Source organism: Salvelinus alpinus, chromosome 6 (assembly GCF_045679555.1).
Source record: "Salvelinus alpinus chromosome 6, SLU_Salpinus.1, whole genome shotgun sequence".
In the NCBI taxonomy this organism is placed as follows: Eukaryota; Metazoa; Chordata; class Actinopteri; order Salmoniformes; family Salmonidae; genus Salvelinus; species Salvelinus alpinus.
Genome location: NC_092091.1, coordinates 30,009,224 through 30,031,727, shown reverse-complemented (window position 1 = coordinate 30,031,727; position 22,504 = coordinate 30,009,224). Strand labels below are relative to the sequence as shown.

Below are 22,504 nucleotides of genomic sequence, written 5' to 3'. Positions count from 1 at the left end.
AGCCACCCTTTGCCTTGATGACAGCTTTGCACACTCTTGGCATTCTCTCAACCAGCTTCATGAGGAATGCTTTTCCAACAGTCTTGGAGTTTCCACATATGCTGAGCACTTGTTGGCTGCTTTTACTTCATTCTGCAGTCTAACTCATCCCAAACTATCTCAATTTGGTTGAGGTCGGGTGATTGTGGAGGCCAGGTCATCTGATGCAGCCCTCCATCACTCTCCTTCTTGGTCAAATAGCCCTTACACCGCCTGGAGGTGTGTTTTGGGTCATTATCCTGTTGAAAAACAAATGATAGTCCCACTAAGCGCAAACCAGATGAGATAGTGTATCGCTGCAGAATGCTGTGGTAGCCATGCTGCTTACGTGTGCAGACAGTGTCAGTGTCACCAGCAAATCACCACCATACCATCACACCTCCCCCTCCATGCATCACGTGGGAACCAAACATGTGGAGATAATCCATTTACCCTACTCTGCGTCTCACTAAAACAGCGGTTGGAACCAAAAATCTCAAATTTGGACTCATGACCAAAGGACAGATTTCCACCGGTCTAATGTCCATTGCTCGTGTTTCTTGGCCCAAGCAAGTCTCTTCTTATTATTGGTGTCCTTTAGTATTGGTTTCTTTGCAGCAATTCGACCATGAAGCCCTGATTCACGTAGATGTTGAGATGTGTTTGTTACTTGAACTCTGTGAAGCATTTATTTGGGCTGCAATCTGAGGTGCAGTTAACTCTATCCTTTAACTTCTCCTCTGCAGCAGAGGTAACTCTAGGTCTCCCTTTCCTGTGGTGGTCCTCATGAGAGACAGTTTCATCATAGCGCTTTATGGTTTTTGCGACTACACTTAAAGAAACTTTAAAAGTTATTGAAATTTTCCAGATTGACTGACCTTGACTGACCCATGTCTTAAAGTAATGATGAACTGTCGTTTCTCTTTGCTTATTTGAGCTGTTCTTGCCATAATATGGACTTGGTCTCTTACCAAATAGAGCTATCTTCTGTATACCACCCCTACCTTGTCACAACTCAACTGATTGGTTCCAGAGCATTAAGAAGGAAAGAAATTCCACAAATTAACTTTTAGTAAGGCACACCTGTTAATTGAAATGCATTCCAGGTGACTACCTCATGAAGCTGGTTGAGAGAATGCCAAGCGTGTGCAAAGCTGTCATCAAGGCAAATGGTGGCTACTTTGAAGAATCTCAAATATAAAATACATTTGATGTGTTTAAAACTTTTTTGGTTACTACATGATTCCATGTGTTATTTCATAGTTGATGTCTTCACTACTATTCTACAATGTAGAAAATTGTAAAAATAAAGAAAAACCCTTGAATGAGTAGGTGTCCAAACTTTTGACTGGTACTGTATATATATATATATATGCCATTTAGCAGACACTTTTATCAGTCACGTGTGCCTACTAGAAGTCATTGATTTTTATACAAAAATAAACAAGTCATTGTTATTTAAAATGGATAACTTTTATTTGACCTTTGTATGAATTTGTACATAATGTAATAGTGGTGTACAATGCACAGGTCAGAAGGAGTTTTACACACAATACAGTTTGTATGATGACCAATGGTACAGTATGCAAGAAGGTAACTTCATTATTTATTCTTTGCCCCCCTCACCTCCCTTTCAACACTATACATCAAAACACAATAAAAGCCGATCTCTGACAACCAAACGGTAGAAAAATAATTCCTCTATAAACATGTTTGTGGACTGTGCCACAGCAAAAGCCTTCCCACTGAAACAACATACCTGCAGGGGGTTTAATTCATAACACAATTTGCTTGAAAAAGCTTCATCTCAATCACTGCTGTGGCCAGTTTTGGTAACTACTACACCTTCGCATTGATGAAGGTGGTAAATAATAGCATTCTAACCACTGACTACCACACTAACTGCTCTAAAGACAAGAGAAAGTCTTTTTGAAAGGTTTTTGTTGTGAGTTCCTCTACTGGTGACCCAGCCTGACGTCGTAGGAGACAATGTGGAAGTTGTCCCAGGCGTGTAGCTTCCTTTGGGCAGGGTTATAATCCACCATGCTGTTGTAGCGGTACTTATTCCTGAAGGGTAGCGCCACCTGCTTCCCCTGGCCAGTAGCTGTGTCGAACATAAAGTTGATGGTGGTGTTAGGAGCAGTGTAGCTGGCAACCGTGTAGAGACGGCCACAGATGACGAAAGCGTTAGCCACGCTGTTCTTCCTGATGCTGGTCTCCCAGCTCCTCTTCACCGCCAGGTTGTGTGGGTTCAGCTGGGACACCACGATGGCTCCTTTAGCCTTGTTGGTGCTGTAGACGGCCCACAGGCCCTGCTCGTCCACCCCAAGATCCACATCGGTGTAGCCGCCCCAGGAGTAGGGGAACTGGCCGTGGAAGCCGGCGTGGGGCAGGTCTCGGCGGGCGGCGATGCTCTCAGATGCCAGGTCGTACCTCAGCAGGGTGCGGCTGCGGCGGCGCTGGTAGTACAGAGAGCCGCGGTACAGAGTCGCTCCTGTACTCTCCACTGGCTCCGGCAACAGCAACACCTTGTAATAAATAATGATAATACAGTCTGGTCAATGGTCAGACTTTACATTATACATCAATATGTTATCATCCCTTAATGGTTAAGGTGGGGTTGGTTAGGGGTAAGGTCATTTGATCTTAGATCTATGGTTAAGGTTAGCCTCTAGGTCTATCCCATGCCAGTCAGTCCAGTCACCCACCTTTGAGGGGTAGCCTTTAGAGAGCTGGTCCATGTCCTCGTAACCAAACAGCTGTCTGACCTCTGACCCCACTGTATCGATGCGCCACACCATCTTCCCTCCGTAGGGCGCCACAGCCTCCGGATCCTGCATCCACACCCCATATTTACCAGCTATACTATCAGCCTTACGATGGGACACTGGCTCTCCTATTGATATCAACTCCCCACAGCCTGGGAGAGAGGAGGGGGGAAGGGAGAGAGAGAGCAGTTAGAGAGATGGGTAGATGGTGGGGGGGCAGTTATTAGATGTCATTAGATGTCAGGGGTGATGATGCTATTTTATACTATTGCGATGCACCCTGGAAGAGAGAGAGAGAGAGAGAGGAGAGAGGTGTGTGTAGAGATAATCAGTGGTAAATCCTGTTTTTGGAGAGGGGTATGGAGGGAAGAGGTAACGGCTGCTAAAAGATCTGAGAGATGATCATTTCTCATAATGGAGACAGATAGCAGGTTTACAACAGTTTGGCATCTCTGCTAATTAACAAGCCCTATGAGTGTGTGTGTGGTACCGAGTTAGTAGAAGAGCAGCTGAGCTGAGAGTCATCAGATACAGGAAGGAATCCTCCACCACTTCAAGCCTCTCACTGAGAAAATGATCAGGCTGCTGTATATTTACCTCTTCCTAAAATACCTTTAGGATATTCACGACAGAGTGTAAGGGCGAGGGGTTATGTAATTATATACAGGCACGGTCATCAACGATATGAATAACTCCAGCACAAACATGAATCTCAACTTGTTAATTTTGTCAACGTTTCAGTCTTTTTCTAGATGTGACAGAAACTGCAGCGGAAATGTGCAGAGGTAAACGTGTATGGTGGAGATTATCTTATCATAGATGTGCCTCTCAGTATGTTCAGTAGAGCTTCAGTGGATCTCTCCCTGTCAGGCACTTAACATATACAAACACATGCAGTCCCTCATGTTCTGATGTTGGTATTTGCCCTGGTATTTAGTGTTATTCTTACCTGTGTATTAATAGCAATATTTGTTTTGGGGCTGTCAGCAGGGGGAAGTGTCGTGTTTGCAGGGTCAGCTGTGCAGGTGTGGAGAGGGGGTAACTGTGTAATAGTATTGGGACTGTTGGGACCGCATCAGGATAATGACCAATTTGATATATCCAGGTGTGTGTCTCACCTGTGCTGTCCTCAGTACTAGGAGCAGGAACCTCAGTCACCTCAGCCTTCAACTCCTGGAACCCTGCATTGCCATCATACCGCCATGCTGGGTCTGGAGGGGGGAGGAGACAGACAGACAGAAAACAACCGGTGATACAACGTTGAGAAGCTCTGATTGAGACACAGGCTTTAGGGTGTCGAGTTCTGCCTCCGTCAATGAATCAATCTTCAATTGCAGTGCTCTTCAACCCTGGACCTAGAGAGAGCTACAGAGTGGGAACTGTGCAGGCTTTAGTTCCAGCCCCGCACTAACATACATCACCTCCACAATGTAGAGCTTTGTGAGTAGATGTGTTTTACTCATGTTTATTAAGACTATGATTAGAAAGATAGGCATATGCACATTTTGTGGTTTTCATTCGTTTTTCATCATTACATCTCAAACAACCAGCCTAGTTTGGTCATTGCTCATGAAAAAAGTATACTCATTGCAAGTGATTGTAGCAAAACAATACAGTCACGATTAAAGGAACTGTGCAACTGTAACTGTGGGTGTGCAAATGAGCTGCACCTAATAGTTTGCACATGCTAATTCTGTTTTGATTATGTGACCAAGCTATATATCTACCGGAATGGGCACATAACGCCAACTGAATGGGCTCGGGCGCATCTGATCGTGCACTAAACAGTTGAATGCAAATATCTGCTGCTAAACGATTCTCCAATAAAAATAATGTTTTTTTTGTTGTTGCCTGAGTAAGCCCTGGCCTTTAGAAAAAGAGGACCTACTGAACATCCAAGTGCCCCTGTACCGACCCTCTACAACCTGCTCATCCCTGAGAGCTACCATGGCACAGCGAGTGGAGAGCTATTCCTCCAGCATGACAGCAGACCAGGAAAAGACAGGTTTCTCATCTTCACATCGACACGTAACTTGAATTTCCTGTGCCAGTCCGTGTCCTGGTGTGTACTGCCCTACAAAGGCAAAAGGCAGTAACTACCGTATGTAAAAAAATGTACTGCAAAATATCTAGACAGACATCAATTTCTGGTACTTCATGATATATCCTAATCGACTGGCTTGTTCTTATGTCAGAAAAATAAATACCACATTAATCACATTATAATATTACATTAAAAAATAATAAAAAAATGTAGTTACTGCACTTTGCCTACGTAGGGCAGTGTAGATAGATCATTCAAAGCGGCCCCACCCTTGTTACGGCAGTCGTACACCATTTTGGGACTGCGACAGTCGACCGTGATTCCAGCAGCCTATATTTTACTGCCCTATAAGTCTGAGGAAAGCATCAACAAGTAGCATACTATTGATGTTGTATTAAGGGTTCATTTTCAAAATGACAGCAATGTCGAGTTGAACATGCAATTAATCTGATGTCTATATATGAAATATTTTTTAGGAGATACAGTATATACAGTACAATCATACGTTGGAGGCAGTGTTGGGGAAGCTACTCTGAAAATATAGTTTACCAATTACTTCACACTGGAAGAAGTTAAGCTACCCTTAAGAAAAACATAGTTTACTTAGCTAAAGTTACTTTGAAAAAGTAGTTCACTACATCTAAACTATATCTAAATCAGAAATTTCATAGACTACAAATTGTAGGAACAGATCACTCTCGAGTCAGCCTATTAAACACAAAAACTATGTTTCAAGTGAGAATCGGGCAGGTCTGATGCCGAAAAATACAGGAAATTCTTGTTTACTTCAACCATATTTTATTTTTGCAAAAGAAATTGTGTAGTTCTAGTAGTTAGCGATAACGCTACATGGCAAAAAATGTATTAACTACTACCACCAAGATTTGAATTTAGTTCAACTACCACTAAGCCACTGCAAAATGTAATTCAATTACTAGTTGAATTACATGTAGTGCACTAGTACCCGACACTGGTTGGAGGCAATGAGGAATTTGCCCCAAGACAGCTGGCATCAATGTACTGCAGCGACCCCAATTTCACCCTCCACCTCAAAATGCTCCCTGCGCTCTTGTTCATTCTACCCGCTGATGTAGAGAGATGCTATGGAGATCTGGAGAAGCTGATATTCCCCACATCCTCTGAGGAACAGGAGCTGCGCTAAGTTGTGAGCCACTTTGAGGGACATACATTGGGCACTGGAGATCACTTTGAGGAGTCTTCACCAAAAGAGCACCGGCATTTGCCATAGGTATGTTTATTTTCGAAATGTGGAACTACTACGATGCTGTCGAGCAGCAAGACTTTGTGGAGATCAATAAAGCAGTGAAGGATTGGCATCGGGCCTTCAGGGCACTTGCTGGTCCCACAAACCCAACGGTTTTGGAGTTAATCGATGCCCTGCGACAACAACATGCTCTGACTGAACCTGACCTGGAGCAGTACCTCGCTGGCAACCTACCACCACAGAGTCCGCAGTAGCTTGAAGAAGGCAAAGCGGCTTGTGGAGGACTACCACAATCTACCCCTAATGTATTACCTGAGACGCAATGCCTACACATTCCAGCTGCAGGTGTGATGACTGCAACACAGCAACCCTCAGGAGCAGATTGAGCACCTCCTAGCACATCTGTCCATGACACTGGACTGGACACTGGACTGGACACTACCCACTGGACAAAGACTGGTTGAATCAACGTTGTTTCCACGTCTTTTCAACAAAAAAATTCAACTTGATGACGTTGATTCAAAGAAGGAAAAGTGATTGGATTTGCAAAAAGTCATCAACGGAAGGGAATGTTGTATTTCTTTCACCCAACTTTGAACCTAAACCCGATGACATGGTGACATTTTTTGTTGAATTCACATTAGTTGACAACTCAACCAAAACAAGATGTTGACATTACTTCATGGCCTAACTTGTCTGCTTTTATTTGAAATGTATTTTATGGCATATTTTTGTAATTATACAAATTTTGTGGTAATACTGGGATATTCGTGAATTAATAATAATTCAGGATTATTTGTTCATTATTCATTCTGTTGAAATTAGATTTGTACACACACATGCAAACACATACTCAGTGGTACCACAGAAGCTTACCTCTCAAACTGCCAGTGTCCCCTTGTCTTCCAGCACTGGATACCAGGTGAGAGAGAACACCAGCATCTGCAAACACATCATGGATGTAGAATCACACACACTTTTTAACATCACAGTACAATGACAGCACCAACCCTGACCATGCAGTGACCATCAAGCCCAGAGCGGCCTACATCAGCCAGCTATGGGGTCTCTGAGTGTGTGTTGGGAGTGGTGAGGGGGTCTCTGGCAGCACTACTGACAGCAGGGAATGTAAGAGGAGAAAACAAACACTCCTGAGTGGATTCCCAGCTGCTGTGGAGTCTGCCGGACTGTTGAACACACATGCAACCTTTAGTCTTGAAGCCCCCGACCTGCCTTGCTACCACAGTTAGCCATTCCTCATACCAGTTAAGTTCAACTGGAACAAGGCCAAAATTTCCCCCAAGGCTCACCCATCACTCCCCCTCTCCTCTGCCCCCCCCCCCCCCCCCTTCCCTTCAGCCCCTCAGAGAACCATTACAGTTGAGAGTTTCTAAACTAAACACTTCACCCGTGTTGATAAACAGCAGCAGTGACTGGGTCTATAACAGTGATGGATGCTAACATGTTAACGTGTTAACAGCCTCATAATTATGCAATGTGTGTGTGTGTGTGTGTGTGTGTGTGTCTGTGTCTGTGTCTGTGTCTGAAGAGTTTACTGGCTCCTAATGAGCCATAATGATGCAGAACATGTTAGTCTTAGCCTCTGGAAACTGATGTTGATTTCCTATTTTGACGGAGACCCACATGAAAAAATACTATAGTATTCACTGTAGTGTTTTTGTAGACTTTACTGTAGCATTCACTGTAGCATACTGTAGTATTACAGTTAACTATAGTATAAATACCATATTAAAGGAAAACTGTAGATTATACTGTAATAATGAATGTAGTGGTTTTGTGGATTGTAGTACACTGAAGTATTTACTGCAGTGTTTTTGCAGACTGTAGTATACTGTAATATTTACTGTAGTGTCTTTGCGGACATCACTGTCGTATTTACTATGGTGTTTTTGTTTTTATTATCTTTGACATAGAAGTGGAGGCTTTCTCCTTCAGGAAACCTACTGGAGAAATACTAAAAGAGCACATTTTCCAAAACCTGTAAGTAGGTAGGTAAGTAGATAAGACTGGGGTCTGAACGAATATTTCAGAACTTGTGGTCTTTTCTATAAACTGTAGGGAACACAATATATGGTCTATACTTGGCATGTAGGTTTCTCACTTATGTGTGGCACAAATTGCGATATTGGGGAGGGGAATGGACAGAGTAAAATGCAAATTTAATAAAGTAGTATTTAATATAGTTAAAAAAGTGTAGTGTTTTTGCAGACATTACTGTATTGTGTTTTTGTTGTGGATACTACTTCAGTATTTACTATAGTATTCTATAGCAGGGTTTCCCATTTGGGTTTTGTCCCAGCACTACACAGCTGATTCAAATAACCAACTCGTCATCAAGCTTTGATTATTTGAATCAGTTGTGTAGTGCTAGGGCAAAAATGTAAACATGCACCCAGGGGGGCCCCAGGACCGAGTTTGGGAAACACTGTTCTACAGTATACTACAACATTCTATAGTAAGTACTACACATGTGGGGAGAAGGGGTGAGTTTGGGGTAAAGTTGGGGGAGAAGGAGGAGGAGAAGTGTGAGGGGTCAATGTTGGGAGACCAGAGTCACGTTCAACAGGCATAAACAGAAGAAAAGAGTTGTACTGCCTGAACTTGCCCAATAAGAATGGTTATTTACATTTGCTTCTGTTCATGTCTTGTATGACCTGGGTCAATGGATGCTGTCTAGGCAGAAGGGTATGGGAAGAGGAGGGTGGTGGGGTGAGGAGGGCTGAGGGAGGGTGAGGGGAAAGAGTCTCGCTTCCCTGAACTACAAAACAGTTCCCAGGGGGCAAGGTCATTCATCATCTCAGGTAAACAAGTGCACATTGTGTGTGTGTGTGTGTGTGTGTGTGTGTGTGCGTGTCTGTGTGTGTGTTTGATGGATATAAGGGCAAATCTGGCAGAACATCATGACCACAGCAAGTTCTCACAGACTGAAACACCAAAACACTCATACCCATGCTCCCTGAGGATGGCCCAATCAAGCCGTCTAACCCTGTGCTATTAGAGTTATTAGAGCTGAGAGGAGATAAAAGGCTCATATTTGGCTGAAGGTCTCCCTCAGTCTCAATCTCTCGGCACAGTCCACCTTCACGTTGCTGTGTAGCAGAGCTGTTGTTCTTGGATGCAGCCATACTCACCATGGGTCTCTTGGCTTGGCTGTTGTTGATAGCATTTATTCTACAACAACATTGCCTTTTCCTAAGCCATTAGAAAACTTGCGTAACATAATCTATTTAGGGGGAGGTGAGTCAGTAACTAAACATTAGTAAACTAAACAAAAAGAAGAAGAAACTATACTATGGAACAAAGATAAATTATACAAAGAATGATAGTAAAAAGCTCTGGAAGACCTTTAATGAAATTCTAGGCAGAAAAGCTAACTCAGCTCCATCCTTCACTGAGGCTGATGGCTCATTCATTTAAAAAAACGTTGATATTGCCAACCACTTCAATAACTTTTTTGTTGACAAGATTAGACAACTTAGGCATGACATGCAAACAACAAATGCTGAGCCTTCATATTCATGTATAATGGACCAAATAATGAAAGACAAGCACTGTAGCTTTGAATTCTGCAAAGTTAGTGTGGAAGAGGTGAAAAAATTACTACTATCTATAAAAACCACCTGTAACTGACAACATGGATGGTAAATTATTGAGGTTGGTAGCGGAACACATTGCAACTCCTATTTGCCACATCTTCAATCTAAGCCTAGAAGATGGAGTGTGCCCTCAGGCTTGAAGGGAGGCAAGTGGCATTCAGCTGACCAAAAATAGCAAAACAGCCTTTAATAGTTCCAACAGCAGACCAATCAGCCTGTTACTGGTGCTTAGCAAACTTTTGGAAAAAATCTTGTTCGACCAAATACAATGTTATTTTACAGAAAACAAATTAGCATCAGACTTTCAGCATGCTTATAGGGAAGGGCACTCAACATGCTCGGCACTGACACGAATGACTGATGATTGGATGAAAGAAACTGATAATAAGATTGTGGGAGCTGTTTTGTTAGACCTCAGTGCAGCCTTTGACATCGTTGATCGTAACATATCACCAATTTGTAAGTCGCTCTGGATAAGAGCGTCTGCTAAATGACTTAAATGTAAATGTAAATGTAATATTACTGAAAAACATAGGTGTTATGGATTAACATCCTCTGCCTTATCATGGATGGATAATTACCTATCCAATAGAACACAGAGGGTTTTCTTTAATGGAAGTTGAATGTTGAGTGTGGTGTACCACAGGGCAGCCGGCTTGGACCATTATTGTTTTCTGTGTTTACTAATGACCTTCCACTGACCTGCGTGTCCATGTACACTGACGACTCAACAGTATACAGTACACGTCGGCTACAACAGTAAAATAAATAACGGACACCCTTAACATAGATCTCCAATCAGTTTTAGAATGGGTAACTAGCAATAGGCTGGTGCTAAATATAAAACAATACTAAAAGTATCATTTTTCGGACAAATCACTCACTCAACCCTAAACCTCATATGGATCTATTATTGAATAATGTGGCTATTGAGCAAGTTGAAGAGACTAAACTGCTGGGTGTCATGCTAGATAGCATGCTGTCATGGCCAAAACATATAGACTCAATGGTTACTAAAATGGGAAGAGGTCTGTACATGATAAGGCTTTGCTGTGCTTTCTTGATATCTCAGTGAACCAGACAGGTCTTACAGGCCCTAGTTTTGTCGCACTTGGTCTACTGTCTAGTTGTGTGCTCAGGTGCGGCAAAGAAGGACATTGGCAAATTGCAGTTGGTCAAAAACAGAGCAGCACGTATTGCACATAGATGTACACTGAGGGCGAATGTCAATGACATGCATCACTATATGTCTTTGTGCAAGGTGTTGATGTTATGAAGGTACCGAACTGTCTGTTCAAGCAGTTGGCACTCAGTTCAGACACTCATCGGTATCACACAAGACATGCAACCAGAGGTCTCTTCACAGTTATTTATAGGAAGAAGTTTGGTCCAATCAGAAATAATTTCTTAACAATCTAAAATGGTTGGTGTCGAAATCCTTGTTCTTGCGCTCTTGAGTTGGAACAATCCTCTGTATGTTTTAGCCTGCAAGTGCTAACATGAGGATCAAACCAGATGCCACAGAGCCATGCAGGGAAATAATGAACTTCTTTTTAGGTTTAGAGTGTGTAGAAGGGCAGCACTGGGATAGGGGATGGGGAGGTAGTGGATGGGGAGTTGGGGAAGGAGGATTTATGTCAGCTTTACGAGACAACATCAATTGTCCCCCCCCCCCCCTACCCACACAAACACCCTTGATGGTCTGAGTCAAACATCATCAAAGCCATAAGGTAAGATGGAAATGGGACTCTAACATGTCCTGCTTGTCTTTTCTCACGTCGGCATCACCCCCCCCCCCCCCCTCTGGTTGTAAATAAAAGACTAACCCCTCTAGAACCTTCTGCCTCCCTCCACTCTTTAAACAGATAGCTGAGAAACCTGACACTACTTCGACCGCCTTGTGTTGCCCAAACACAGACATGCACAAGAACACACCCACCATTATCCACACAAACAGTTCTGTGGAATCCTCTATGTTACAGGAAAGCGCCTCATCATTGAGTGTGTGCGACTCTCCTACAAAACCACAAGACACTTGATGTACAGCAAACACACAGTTGAAGTCGGAAGTTTATATACACCTTAGCCAAATATATTTAAACTCAGTTTTTCACAATTCCTGACATTTAATCCTAGTAATAATTCCATGTCTTAGGTCAGTTAGGATCACCACTTTATTTTGAGAATGTGAAATGTCAGAATAATATTAGAGAGAATGATTTATTTCAGCTTTTATTTCTTTCATCACATTCCCAGTGGGTCAGAAGTTTACATACACTCAATTAGTATTTGGTAGCATTGCTTTTAAATTGTTTAACTTGGGTCAAACGTTTCAGATAGCCTTCCACCAGCTTCCCACAATAAGTTGGGTGAATTTTAGCCCATTCCTCCTGACAGAGCTGGTGTAACTGAGTCAGGTTTGTCGGCCTCCTTGCTCACACACGCTTTTTCAGTTCTGTCCACAAATTTTCTAAAGGATTGAGGCCAGGGCTTTGTGATGGCCACTCCAATACCTTGACTTTGTTGTCCTTAAGCCATTTTGCCACAACTTTGGAAGTATGCTTGGGGTCATTGTCCATTTGGAAGACCCATTTGCGACCAAGCTTTAACTTCCTGACTGATGTGTTGAGATGTTGCTTCAATATATCCACATAAATTTCCATCCTCCATGATGCCATCTATTTTGTGAAGTGCACCAGTACCTCCTACAGCTAAGCACCCCAACAACATGATGCTGCCACCCCATGCTTCACTGTAGGGATGGTGTTCTTCGGCTTGCAAGCATCCCCCTTTTTCCTCCAAACATAACAATGGTCATTATAGCCAAACAGTTCTATTTTGTTTCATCAGACCAGAGGACATTTCTCCAAAAAGTACGATCCTCGGTCCCATGTGCAGTTGCAAACCGTAGTCTGGCTTTTTTTTGGCGGTTTTGGAGCAGTGGCTTCTCCCTTGCTTAGCAGCCTTTCAGGTTATGTCGATATAGGACTCGTTTAACTGTGGATATAGATATTTTTGTACCCGTTTCCTCCAGCATCTTCACAAGGTCCTTTGCTGTTGTTCTAGGATTGATTTGCACTTTTCACACCAAAGTACGTTCATCTCTAGGAGACAGAACTTCCTGAGCGGTATGACGGCTGCGTGGTCCCATGGTGTTTATACTTGTGTACTATTGTTTGTACAGATGAACTTGGTACCTTTGGAAATTGCTCCCAAGGATGAACCAGACTTGTGGAGGTCTACAATTGTTTTTCTGAGGTCTTGGCTGATTTCTTTTGATTTTCCCATGATATCAAGCAAAGAGGCACTGAGTTTGAAGGTAGGCCTTGAAATACATCCACAGGTACACCTCCAATTGACTCAAATGATGTCAATTAGCCTATCAGAAGCTTCTAAAGCCATGACATCATTTTCTGGAATTTTCCAAGCTGTTTAAAGGCACAGTGAACTTAGTGTATGTAAACTTCTGACCCACTGGAATTGTGATACAGTGAATTATAAGTGAAATAATCTGTCTGTAAACAGTTGTGTCTTACACAAAGTAGATGTCCTAACCGACTTGCCAAAACTATAGTTTGTTAACAAGAAAGTTGTGGAGTGGTTGAAAACGAGTTTTAATGACTCCAACCTAAGTGTATGTAAACTTCCGACTTCAACTGTATGTCTCCGAGCCAGACTGGAGAACACCTCCATATGCCACAGTCTGTCTATAAGTGGTGTAGGTCTTAATCAGGAATCATATGAGCTTTCTCTCTCCAGTAGGAGAGAAGAAGGAGGAGAGAAACAGATGTTGTTACTTACCTCCGGCAAGTCGCAGACCACTGTCCTGTAGTGGGACGCTGGGAGGCACCAGAGGGGCTTGCGGGTAGCAGGGTCTGCTCTTCAGGCTCTCCGTCTCTCTCTTCATCTCCTCCACCCTCCTCTGCAGCCCCTCCACATCTCTCTCCAGATGTTCCTTCTCTCCCTGCAACAGACTCCTCTCTCCCATGGCCTGGGTCAGAGCCTCCTGCAGACCAGCCTGGGTTCCCGCCCCAAGCCCAGGACCCCTTGTCTCCCCTCCAGTCAGCCTGGCCACCAATACCTCCAGCAGGCTGAGTCTAGTCTTGAGCCCCTCCATCTCTGGTCCTCCGGAGGCTGTAGGGGGGCAGCTGCTCTCGCTGGGGCTGGGCACGGTGAAGGTGTACTGGCAGTGCCCGCTACGGTCGTTCCCTCTCCAGAGAGTGGCCCGGTCCTGCCCCTCACCATATTGCAGCAGACAGAACACACAAACACTAAGCAGCAGCCACATGGTGGATACAAACACAACCACACAAGTGGGCCACACACAGATGTAGACTAGACACGGTTCTTCTGGTCTCTCTCACTCTCTTTGTCTCATCAATGTCTCTCCTATTTCACTCTGTGTTTCAGCTCTTCTTTCTCTGTCTTGCTGTGGTGATTGCCCCTTTATCACTTCACTTAGTTCTGGCCCAAATGTTCTCTGTCTCCTTATTTCTTATTGTTATTTATCTTACTTTATTTCCCTAATGTGTTACTGCTGATTCTTGTTCTTATTCTCGTATTATTCTGTCTGTTGTCTTGCTGTCTGCCTCTCTCTCTCTCCTCTCTGTTCTGGTCTGTTTGTTTCTCAGGTCAGGGTCCTCAGGTCTCTGAGTCCCTCTCAACAGCTCAGGGATATTTATACAATCTGGGAGGGAGGGAAAGAGAGAGAGGAAAGTGAGGAGAGGTGAGAGGGGGGCAGGAAGAGAGGGAGGGAGGAGAAGAAAGAGAAAGAGGGGGAGGAAGAAAAGGCAGGAGAGAGTGTGTTTTTCTGGGATTGTCTCAACAACAAATACATTCCAGCGCCCTAGGAGTGTTTGTATGTATTTGTGTTTGCACGTGCTTGCTGATGTGTGCATGCATGTGCAAAGAGGGTAAGCAAGGAGAGGGTGGCTCTCAGTTTCCTTTGCCCTCATCCTTTTGAAATCTGTTGATGTTTCTATATCCAGTAGCCCTCTCTGCCAGCAACCACAGGGCTGGGTTATCTGTAGCTATATGTGGTGTTTGATTCAGGGGGGTAGGGGGGCTTGGCAGGGGAGTCTCCCCAGGGAAACGAGGGGTAGGTGGGCCTTGGGGGATTGAGTTACCTCCCCCCAGAGACGGAGAGCTCCATGGGTGGCAGGGTGTTCCCTTATGGTGCAAGAAGACGATTGGTTCGTAATGAGAAATACTGATCGCTTACAGGACACTTGACCTATGCTGTCCAGATTCCTACCACCATTAGGAAGGCCTGGAGGTATGAGTCAATCAATAGCTGGATTAATTGTGAGTGTGTGTGTGCATGTATGTGCATGTGTGTATGTGTGTGTTCACAAGGTGATTTTCCACTCAGCCACTGGGGTTTAAATCTCTAGTTTAATATAACATGAGTCACACGCCATAAAACCACACCTGCTTTAGACCCTTTTATCCCTCTCTCACTCATATACTCTCTCCCTCTCTCTGTCAATCCCTCTGTCTTTCACACAATAACAAAAAAAAAAAAAAAAAATCTTTGTATATGGTATCTATGTATTTATGTATATTATTTTACTGCTCTAGGGATGTAATTATTGTTTGGATAAACTTATTTACTATTGTCTTTTTTTTCACTCTTTATGCGATGCGCAATGCAAAGAAGACTGGAAGAAGAATGATCATTGAATTACCATAGTGAATTATTGTAACGTTTGTTTGTGTCAATTTTTACAATAAGGGATGGATTGCCAATTGGCGATTTGACACGAAAATAAATAAATAAATTCATTCATTCAACAGGCACGCACAACCACTGACAACCAGACAGAATTCTATCTCTCCCTCCTATCTCTCACGCGTTGCATAGTTTTATGATCCCTTGTTTATTTCCAGAGGGATGAAAGGGTAGCATGTTCACTCAGAGCCCAGAGAGTTGAAGGGGAGAGAGGGGGAGAGAGGAAGTGGGAGGGAGTGGGGGAGAGAGGGAAAGGGAAAGAGTAGGTTAGTGTGGGAGAGGTGGGGTCAAAGTTTAGAATGGTGAGAGAAGTTAAGAATGGCAAAGGGTGGGAGGTCAAAACATTGAGCTAGCTCACCAACTCTCTCGGAGGGCCCTCCATGTTGATGACGAAACTCCAAGAGTGACTTCCATAGAGTGGCGATGGGATCAATAAACCCATCAACTGCGGGACACACTCTTGACTTGAATGATCCAATTCATGTTCCACTTTTAAATAATGAAACGAGCATGACATTTAAATGAACAAATCTCCCCTATTGTTCTACAATCTATAAACCTCAGTAACAGTTAAACATTTAATTTGGGAGGTATTTCATTTGTTACATGTGTCAAGTCTCGAAATCAGACATAAACAAATGCAGGTGACATATAATTAGGCGCGCCTCTCCATTCTTTTGTAAGAAATTGAGCAAACTCCAAACATATCGCAGTGTATGTCGGGATAGCACTTCGCTCTGAAGCCTGGCTAGCTCAGTCGAAGTGGCTTTCTGAGGGTCTAATTTGCCTCTACACCCTCGATAATCTTCACTCCCTCAGCTTTGGGACACTTGTGCAAATGGCAGAGGTGCGCATGAATACACAAATGGAGGGCCGAGGGGATTGGTACAGGCCAGCTCTGTTTCCAACGGCACGATTTTTGTTAGCTGGCACAGCTTCAACAACACCTCTGATTGGATGACAGAGGAACTTGGCAGTAACACAACCCCTGATTGGTCGGAAGATTGGTGGGGTATGTGTCTGATTAAGGAAACCAGCCATTTTGGATCAGTATTATTAGCCTGGGCACGTCTTTACAGAATCCATTACAAATGGGCAAGGGAATAAGGGGAGGAGAGAGATGAGGGAGAGAGGAGAAGGAATGGAGGGAGTACAGTAGTTAAACCACAAACAAGTACTTTGTTTGTCTGTGTAAATCCTGGCTGGTGTTTCCTCCATGTTGTCACCCTGCTGAATATGTACGTAGTGCTACTGCTTAAGCCAACAGTATGAGTAGTGATTATCGAGTTTAGAGTAGACTGGGTTGTTGTGATGCTTATTTATTCTCTACTACTTCCTCCAGGTAGCCACATCCACCTCCCCCAACTGTCTGAACCCTTCTGTGACTGGTAGTGTGTGTGTCTGCTTCCCTGGTCCCTCAATAGGCTCATGTGTCCTGTAGTGAAAAACAGGAGGTTGGCAGAGCAGAGAGCTCTCCCAGCTACCATGCATCTCTATGTTTCTCTCTTTACCGGTATGACTGCTCCTATGTCTGGAATCTGACATCATCCATCCGTAATTGGACCAACACACACTGTCCTGCCAAGGCGTGTGTGTGATAGTAGCCCACTAAAGTACAAAAATCTCTCTCTCCCGGAGTGATGAAGATTAAGGATGAAGAAGAGCCTGCGAGTGTCTCACAGAACTGTAACCTTTATAACCAGCAGTAAACTATACCAGGGGTTTTCAAAGTTTGGGGTCATTTAGAAATGTACTTGTTTTTGAAAGAAAAGCTAATTTTTTGTCCATTAAAATAACATCAAATTGATCAGAAATACAGTGTAGACATAGTTAAATGTTGTAAATGACTATTGTAGCTGGAAACAGCTGATTTTGAATGGAATATCTACATAGACATACAGAGGTCCATTATGAGCAACCATCACTCCTGTGTTCCAATGGCACGTTGTGTTAGCTAATCCAAGTTTATAATTTTAAAAGGTTAATTGATCATTAGAAAACCCTTTTGCAATTATGTTAGCACAGCTGAAAACTGTTGTGCTGATTAAAGAAGCAAGAAAACTGGCCTTCTTTAGACTAGTTGAGTATCTGGAGCATCAGCATTTGTGGGTTCGATTACAGGCTCAAAATGGCCAGAAACAAAGACTCTTTCTGAAACTCGTCAGTCTATTCTTGTTCTGAGAAATGAAGGCTATTCCATGCAAGAAATTGCCAAGCAACTGGAGATCTCGTACAACGCTGTGTACTACTCCCTTCACAGAACAGCGCAAACTGGCTCTAACCAGAATAGAAAGAGGAGTGGGAGGCCCCGGTGTACAACTGAGCAAGAGGACAAGTACATTAGAGTGTCTAGTTTGTTTTGTACACTCAGTGTATTCAGTCACTTTCACTTTTTCCACATTTTGTTACGTTGAAGCCTTAATCTAAAATGGATTAAATAAAAAATGTTCCTCAGCAATCTACACACAATAGTCCATAAAGACGAAGAGAAAACAGGTTTTTAGAAACAGAAACACCTTCATTTACATATGTTTCCAGACACTTTGCTATAATACTCAAAATTGAGCTCAAGTACATCCTGTTTCCATTGATCATCCTTGAGATGTTTCTACAACTTGGAGTCCACCTGTGGTAAATTCAATTAATTGGATATGTTTTGGAAAGGCACACACCTCTCGATATAAGGTTCCACAGTTGACAGTGCATGTCAGAGCAAAAACCAAGCCATGAGGTAGAAGGAATTGTCCTTAGAGCTCCGAGACCGGATTGTGTCGAGGCACAGATCTGGAGAAGGGTAACAAAAAATGGCTACACCTTGTAGCTCAAATAAACAGCAAACCTGGTTTCAAAAAGGGAAGGCTGCCTTCTGAGAATTTGAAGGCGATCGAATAAACCCCCACTTCCTTCCATTCTGCTAGCAAACGTTCAATCTTTGGAGAATAAAATCGATGACCTACGCGCAAGATTAAACTACCAACGGGACATTCAAAACTGCAATATCTTATGGAGTCGTGACTGTACGATGACACTATCAACATACAGCTGGCTGGTTATACGCTGTACCGGCAGGATAGAACAGTGACATCTGGTAAGACAAAGGGTGGCGGACTATATATTTTTTGTAAATAAACAGCTGGTGCACAATATCTAAGGAAGTCTCGAGCAATTGCTCGCCTGAAGTAGAGTATCTCATGATAAGCTGTAGACCACACTATCTACCTAGAGTTTTCAGCTGTATTTTTCCTAGTTGTTTACATACCACCACAGTCAGAGGCTGGCACTAAGACAGCATTGAATGAGCTGTATTCCGTCATAAGCAAACAAGAAAACGTTCACCCTAAGGCGGCGCTCCTAGTAGCCCGGGGACTTTAATGCAGGGAAACTTAAATCCGTTTTACCAAATGTCTATCAGCATGTTAAATGTGCAACCAGAGAGAAAAAAGCTCTGGACCACCTTTACTCCACACACAGAGACGCATATAAAGCTCTCCCTCGCCCTCCATTTGGCAAATCTGACCATAATTCTATCCTCCTGAGTCCTGCTTAACAAGCAAAAATGAAAGCAGGAAGCACCAGTGACTAGATCAATAAAAAAGTGGTCAGATGAAGCACATGCTAAGCTACAGGACAGTTTTGCTAGCACAGACTGGAATATGTTCCGGGATTCCTCCGATGGTATGAGGAGTACACCACATCGGTCTTTGGCTTCATCAATAAGTGTATCGATGACGTCGTCCCCACAGTGACCATACGTACATACCCCAACCAGAAGCCATGGATTAAAGGAAACATCTGCACTGAGCTAAAGGCTAGAGCTGCCGCTTCCAAGGAGCAGGACTCTAACCCGGAAGCTTATAAGAAATCCCTCCGACGAACCATCAAACAGGCAAAGCGTCAATACAGGACTAAGATCGAATCGTACTACATCGGCTCTGAAGCTCGTCAGATGTGGCAGGGCTTGCAAACATTATAGACTACAAAGGGAAGAACAGCCGAGAGCTGCCCAGTGACACGAGCCTACCAGACGAGCTAAACTACTTCTATGCTTCGAGGCAAATAACACTGAAACATGCATGAGAGCACCAGCTGTTCCGGAAGACTTTGTGATCACGCTCTCCGCAGCCAATGTGAGTAAGACCTTTAAACAAGTCAACATTCACAAGGCCGCAGATTACCAGGATGTGTACTGCGAGCATGCGCTGACCAACTGGCAAATGTCTTCACTGACATTTTTTAAATCTCCCTGTCCGAGTCTGTAATACCAACATGTTTTAAGCAGACCACCATAGTGTCTGTGCCCAAGAACACTAAGGTAATCTGCCTAAATGACTACTGACCTATTGCACACGTTTGTAGCCATGAAGTGCTCTGAAAGGCTGATCAAGTCTCACATAAACACCATTATCCCAGAAACCCTAGACCCACTCCAATTGGCATAACGCCCCAACAGATCCACAGATGATGCAATCTCTATTGCACTCCACACTGCCTTTTCCCACCTGGACAAAAGGAACACCTTTTGAGGTGTGAGAATACTATTCATTGACTACAGCTCAGCATTCAACACCATAGTGCCCTCAAAGCTCATCAATAAGCTAAGGACCCTGGGACTAAACACCTCCCTCTGCAACTGGATCCTGGACTTCCTGACGGGCCGCCCCCAGGTGGTAAGGGTAGGTAACAACACATCTGCCACGCTGACCCTTAAGACAGGGGCCCCTCAGGGGTGCGTGCTCAGTCCCCTCCTGTACTCCCTGTTCACTCATGACTGCACGGCCAGGCATGACTCCAACACCGTCATTAAGTTTGCCAATGACACAACAGTGGTAGGCCTGATCACCGACAACGACAAGGCAGTTTATAGGGAGGAGGTCATAGACCTGGCCGTGTGGTTCCAGGACAACAACCTCTCCCTCAATGTGATCAAGACAAAGGAGATGATTGTGGACTACAGGAAAAAGAGGACCGAGCACGCTCCCATTCTCTCATCGAGAGCATCCTGACTGGTTGCATCACTGCCTGGTATGGCAACTGCTCGGCCTCCGACCGCAAGGCACTACAGAGGGTAGTGCGAACGGCCCAGTACATCACTGGGGCCAAGCTTCCTGCCATCCAGGACCTCTATACCGGGCGGTGTCAGAGGAAGGCCCTAAAAATTGTCAAAGACTCCAGCCACCCTAGTCATAGACTAGTCTGCTACCACATGGCAAGCGGTACCGGAGCGCCAAGTCTAGGTCCAAGAGGCTTCTAAACAGCTTCTACCCCCAAGCCATAAGACTTCTGAACAACTAATTAAATTGTTACTTTTATTTCTTATTCTTATCCGTATTTTTTAAAACTGCATTGTTGGTTAGGTTCTCGTAAAATAAGCATTTCACTGTTGTATTCGGCGCATGTGACTAATACAATTTGATTTGAAAAAACATATAAAGCAACACCTTACAGCACAACGCCTCTCCCCTAATTAACCGAAGGTTCCCAATAACACAGTGACCTCCATCATTCTTAAATGGAATAAGTTAGGATTCACCAAGACTCTTTAGTCGCCTGGCTAAACTGAGCAATCGGGGGAGAAGGGTCTTGGTCAGGGAGGTGACCCTTAACACAGAGGCCCCTCAGCCCCTTGGAGTATGCCAAAAGGCATCTAAAGACTCTCATACCATGAGAAACAAGAATTTCTGGCCTGATGAAACCAAGATTGAACTCTTTGGCCTGAATGCCAAGTGTCACGATTGGAGGAAACCTGGCACCATCCCTACAGTGAAGCATAGTGGTGGCAGCATTATGCTGTGGGGATGTTTTTCAGCGGCAGGGACTGGGAGACTAGTCAAGGTCGAGGCAAAGATGAATAGAGCAAAGTAGAGTGATCCTTGATGAAAACCTGCTCCAGAGCGCTCAGGACCTCACACTGGGGCGAAGGTTCACCTTCAAACACAATAACCACCCTAAGCAAACAGCCAAGACAACGCAGGAGTAGCTTCGGAACAAGTCTCTGAATGTCCTTGAGTGGCCTAGCCAGAGCCCGGACTTGAATCCAATCGAACATCTCTGGAGAGACCTGAAAATAGCTGTTCAGCAACGCTCCCATCCAACCTGACAGAGCTTGAGAGGATCTGCAGAGAATACAGGTGTGCCAAGCTTGTAGAGTCAAACCCAAGAAGACTCAATGCTGTAGTCGCTGCCAAAGGTGCTTCAACGAAGTACTAGGTAAAAGGTCTGAATACTAATGTAAATGTGATATTTCAGTTTTTTACTTTTAAGAAATTAGCTTAAATTTCGAAAACCTGTTTTTGCTTTGTCATTATGGGGTATTGTGTGTAGATTTATCAAGGGAAAAAAAGACTTAATCAATTTTAGAAAAAGGCTGTAAAGTAACAAAATGTGGAACAAGTCAAGGAGTCTGAATACTTTCCGAAGGCACTGTATATATGGTACCAGTCAAAAGTTTGGACACACCTACTCATTCAAGGGTTTTTCTTTATTTTTTACTATGTTCTATATTGTAGAATAGTAGTGAAGACATCAAAACTATGAAACAACACATGGAATCATGTAGTAACCAAAAAAGTGTACAACAAATTAAAATATAATTAATTTTTCAGATTCTTCAAAGTAGCCACCCTTTCCTTCTTAATGCGTTTGAGCAATAAGTTGTGTTGTGACCAGGTAGGGTTGGTAAAAAGCCAAGTCCATATTAAGGCAAGAACAGCTCAAATAAGCAGAGGGAGACAACAGTCCATCATTACTTTAAGACATGAAGGTCAGTCCATGTGGAAAATCTCAAGAACTTTTAAAGTTTCTTCAAGTGTAGTCGCAAAAACCATCAAGCACTATGATGAAACTGGCTCTCATGAAGACCGCCACAGGAAATTAAGACCCAGAGTTACCTCTGCTGCAGAGGATAAGTTCATTAGAGCTACCAGCCTCAGAATTTGCAGCTCAAATAAATGCTTCACAGAGTTCAAGTAACAGACACATCTCAACATCAACTGTTCAGAGGAGACTGTGTGAATCAGGCCTGCAAAGAAATCAATACTAAAGGACACCAATAATAAGAAGAGACTTGCTTGGGCCAAGAAACACGAGCAACGGATATTAGAT

General features: G+C 43.6%; 1 protein-coding gene and 1 non-coding gene across 2 annotated transcripts; both read right to left on the bottom strand.

Annotated features, from left to right (window-relative positions):
* Positions 1-1,472: 1,472 nt before the first annotated feature.
* LOC139578521 (myocilin-like) lies at positions 1,473-14,323 on the bottom strand. The gene is made up of 5 exons (XM_071406232.1): positions 13,474-14,323; positions 6,932-6,997; positions 3,905-3,997; positions 2,727-2,938; positions 1,473-2,546 (listed from the first exon to the last, which is right to left on the bottom strand). The coding sequence occupies exons 1-5, from the start codon at positions 13,958-13,960 to the stop codon at positions 1,974-1,976; spliced, it is 1,431 nt and encodes a 476-aa protein (XP_071262333.1). The 5' UTR covers positions 13,961-14,323; the 3' UTR covers positions 1,473-1,973.
* On the bottom strand, positions 7,994-8,046 carry LOC139579880 (U7 small nuclear RNA). Its single transcript, XR_011675891.1, has one exon. It is a non-coding gene; the product is annotated as a U7 small nuclear RNA (small nuclear RNA).
* Positions 14,324-22,504: the final 8,181 nt, after the last annotated feature.

Bases quoted from the DNA above. Each gene is read 5' to 3' on its own strand.
- LOC139578521 (XM_071406232.1), bottom strand. From the start codon at position 13,960: ATGTGGCTGCTGCTTAGTGTTTGTGTGTTCTGTCTGCTGCAATATGGT. The intron at 6,998-13,473 runs GTAAGTAACAAC...ATGTGTTTGCAG, and splicing joins TGGTCTGCGACTTGCCGGAG to ATGCTGGTGTTCTCTCTCAC. The intron at 3,998-6,931 runs GTAAGCTTCTGT...TCCCCCCTCCAG, and splicing joins GGACACTGGCAGTTTGAGAG to ACCCAGCATGGCGGTATGAT.